This window comes from Salvia hispanica, chromosome 3, assembly GCF_023119035.1.
Source record: "Salvia hispanica cultivar TCC Black 2014 chromosome 3, UniMelb_Shisp_WGS_1.0, whole genome shotgun sequence".
NCBI classification, from domain to species: Eukaryota; Viridiplantae; Streptophyta; class Magnoliopsida; order Lamiales; family Lamiaceae; genus Salvia; species Salvia hispanica.
Genome location: NC_062967.1, coordinates 22,207,904 through 22,211,279, shown reverse-complemented (window position 1 = coordinate 22,211,279; position 3,376 = coordinate 22,207,904). Strand labels below are relative to the sequence as shown.

General features: G+C 36.1%; 1 protein-coding gene across 2 annotated transcripts; it reads right to left on the bottom strand.

Moving 5' to 3' along the window:
* Nucleotides 1–1,198: 1,198 nt before the first annotated feature.
* On the bottom strand, nt 1,199–3,117 carry LOC125215611. 2 transcript variants are annotated; one of them, XM_048117077.1, is made up of 5 exons: nt 2,992–3,117; nt 2,681–2,825; nt 1,842–2,263; nt 1,535–1,700; nt 1,199–1,433 (listed from the first exon to the last, which is right to left on the bottom strand). In XM_048117077.1, the coding sequence occupies exons 1-4, from the start codon at nt 3,007–3,009 to the stop codon at nt 1,629–1,631; spliced, it is 657 nt and encodes a 218-aa protein (XP_047973034.1). In that variant the 5' UTR covers nt 3,010–3,117; the 3' UTR covers nt 1,199–1,433; nt 1,535–1,628. The 2 variants fall into 2 exon arrangements, with proteins under 2 accessions (XP_047973034.1, XP_047973033.1); XM_048117076.1 differs by having other exon boundaries at nt 1,535–2,263.
* Nucleotides 3,118–3,376: the final 259 nt, after the last annotated feature.

Here is a 3,376-nt window from a genome sequence, read left to right as displayed (position 1 = left end):
TCCCAGGACCGGCAGATCTTAAGGATCTGACCCAAAATTTAACTTTAGATACGATTAATGAGCCAAAAAAAAAAACAATCAAATTTTGATATGGGCTGGGCCTAGCAAGATATGATTGAAATCACATCCCATTGTAATCCCTACCCATATTTCTAGTTCCATTTCTAATTTTATACTCCTTCCGTTCAACGATAAGAGTCACACTTTGATATTGTCGCCCCACAATAAGAGTCACACTTCTTTTTTACCATAAATATTTAGTAGATCCCACATTCCATTAACTCACTTCACTCATATTTTATTATAAAATTAATATAAAAAAATAGGTCTTATATTCCACTAATTTTTTCAATCTACTACTATTCTTTGCATTTCTTATAATCTGTGTCCACAATAAGAGTGACTCCTACTGTGGGACGGTAGGGAGTAGTAGCAATATTCATTTTCAATCTAGGGCTTTGAGTTCAAATGCAATTAGTGTTTTGGATTATACTTTATGATAAATCTCATATAGTGGTTTTTGGTAGGAAATGCGACACGTCTGCTAGTATTACTAGGCTATCTACTAGTGTTTTAAAAAAGGGACCGGTTCAGCTGCAAATCAGTGATGTTGTCCGCTCTAGTTTGTAATAACCATGTGATAGTCACACTGAAATTAGGCCCTTTACGATTTTCCTGATAATATCATGAACTTAGGCATTTTCAGATTTTTCTATAAACTTTAAAATTGGTTGCTCAAATCATAAATTTTGATAGAGCGTCCGGTTTTCCGGCAATGATCAAGTCTCACGTATATGTGACATATCTATTTAATCTTATGTGGACTCATGTGGATCTAAGTAAATATTGACCTATATTTTTTTAATATAATTATGTTAAAGGCAAATTATCAATTTTGTCACATAGTTTAGTCACTTGAAAATAACATAGGTTGCAAAATCTAGTGAGTACATGCTGATTTAGCAGTATGTCAGGTTTATCAAATTTCACCGGATATAAGTAGTCAAGTCGGGTCGGGTTAAGAAATTGGGAGGGTCCATCAAAGTTAATAATTTTAACAACCAATTTAAGTTTACGGGGAAAATGTGAAAAATGCAATAAGCTCATGAAATTCGCGGCTATTACCCAATACTACATTGCAAAATGGTGTCTTAGTCTTAGAAGTTTATGCTCTATGCAAATCCACGTTTCAGAAAAATGAATGCAAAACATACAAAACTACTATCATTTAAAACAAATTTCATCTACTTGTTTGAAATCGACACAAAAATTATGCAACAATTTGAGCGACCGCATAGTTAAGCTTGAGTGTTTCATTCCCCCTGCCTCCACATCTATAGAGAAAAAAACATATCAATGTTTGTGATAACTTTCTGAGTTGGTATTTCAATGGGCATTTGAGGTCCAAACTTGTCTTCCCTTCCCTTCCATCTCTGCGTTTCAAAGACAAAAATCATCCAAAAAGCCTAGTGCAGTATATACCAAGAGATAAATGAGAAGCGCACTTCGAAGGAGAATAGATAGGAACACTTACCAAGCAATTCTCTAAGGCCATGGCATCACCAGTGAACCACCTTCATTTGGATAGTGCATATAGCATTGCAAATGAATGCAGCGGATGAGCTATTCTACAATCCAAAAAAATCAAGAGCTGCTACTCGACATTCATCTACAAATGAGCTCGCCAAAGAAAAGGAATACTGGACATATAAGGTGAGCTCGCCTTAAAATCATGTGGGAACGGACTCAATGTAATTTGGAGAAAATTGGAAGATAAGGACTCCCAAAATCAGAAGCAACAAGAATAACTGCAAAGAAAAATACAAAGTGTGCACACACACCCTCTTCTGTAGCTTCAGTGTTTCATCAGCACTAGCAGTGCTTTCAAAGTTTACCATCTTCCAAGAATCTTTCTTAAATGTTGTAGTTTTATCTCCGGATTTGTATAACATTTGGCACTGCTCTGCAAATGTTCCATACCTATGGTTCTGAACCATTTTTGATATTAGGACATACTCAACTTCTGCTTCAATCCTTTGCACAAACAGATTCTCAAGTTCTCGTTGTTCATCTGTGTTTTCGATTTCCATCAACTTGGAGAGTAATGTCCGGGGAGAATCAGGTGGTATACCTTCACTAGTTGGCAACTGCACGAAGCTTGTTTCACGAAATTTGGCTCCAGCATCTGTAAACTCAGGATGCGCGTCCAAAGTAATATATTTCACAGAAGTAGGTTGGCTGATTTCCTTGAACTTTAGCACTTCTGAATAGATGCACAGCAAACAAAATACCAATCAATCTTGTAAATAAATCAAAAGTCAAAAGTATTTACTGTAAACATTGTACATAGTTTGACAGCAATTAAATAGTGAGGTGGAAAAGCTAGAGAATATAGTTTCAACTTCTTGTTCAAATGATAACAATTGTTCCAAATTTCCAATCCAATCTTATAACTTATAAGATAGATCAGCATTGCAGAATATCTTCAAGCAATCCACAGTAATTTCAAAAGCAAGTAGAAATCTAGAGAATTTGTTGTCAACTACTATTTCCAAAGCTAAAATGTCAACACCTATTCAATGATCGTTGTTGTGAAACCCCAAACTACTAGTTCATGAGCTGAATATTGATGAAAAATCGTAAAATATACGAAGCAAAGAGGAAAGAAAACATGGCCAACCATTTTCTAGTGCTTCCTGAGCAGTTTTCAGCACATTGATAGACTCAATTAGAAGATCCGGGTATGAAGAGGAAGCACGTTCCTCTGGTTCTTCTGTACCATAACCTTGAACTCCGTCTCCATTTTCTCCATCGATACAAGGACACTGCAGAAACACACAATTGGAGTTACGACGAATAAAATTCTACACAGGAACAGGAATCGCAGAACGTGGAACTTCCCACTTGAATTCAGTAGGATCAATTGTTTCAGGATTAGGGGACTGGAAATGAAATTTAAACATAAATCGAAATTAACTGATCAAACCGTACCTGGGAGCAAGGCTCCATTGGGGAGAATTCGAGGAAGATTAAAATCAAATCGGGGGATATGAACCCTAGAATTATTTCTTCAAAATATTCTTAATTTCATTTTGAAATATCACAAATGGATATGGCGGGGCGGGTGATTTTCAATTATTTTGCGCCAATTGCTATTCATGCGGGTCCAATGTTATGGGCTAGAGAATGAACTAAGGCCCATTTGAAAACGCATAGTACAGTTTCTAGTAGAAGTGCACAAACCGAACCGGACCGGCGGTTACCGCATACGGTTCGGTTCAAGTTCAACATTTTAAGAAACAGGAACCGCTGGTTCAATGGTTGAACAGGCGGTTCAAATAAATTTTAAAAATAAATATTTATTATTTATAAAAAT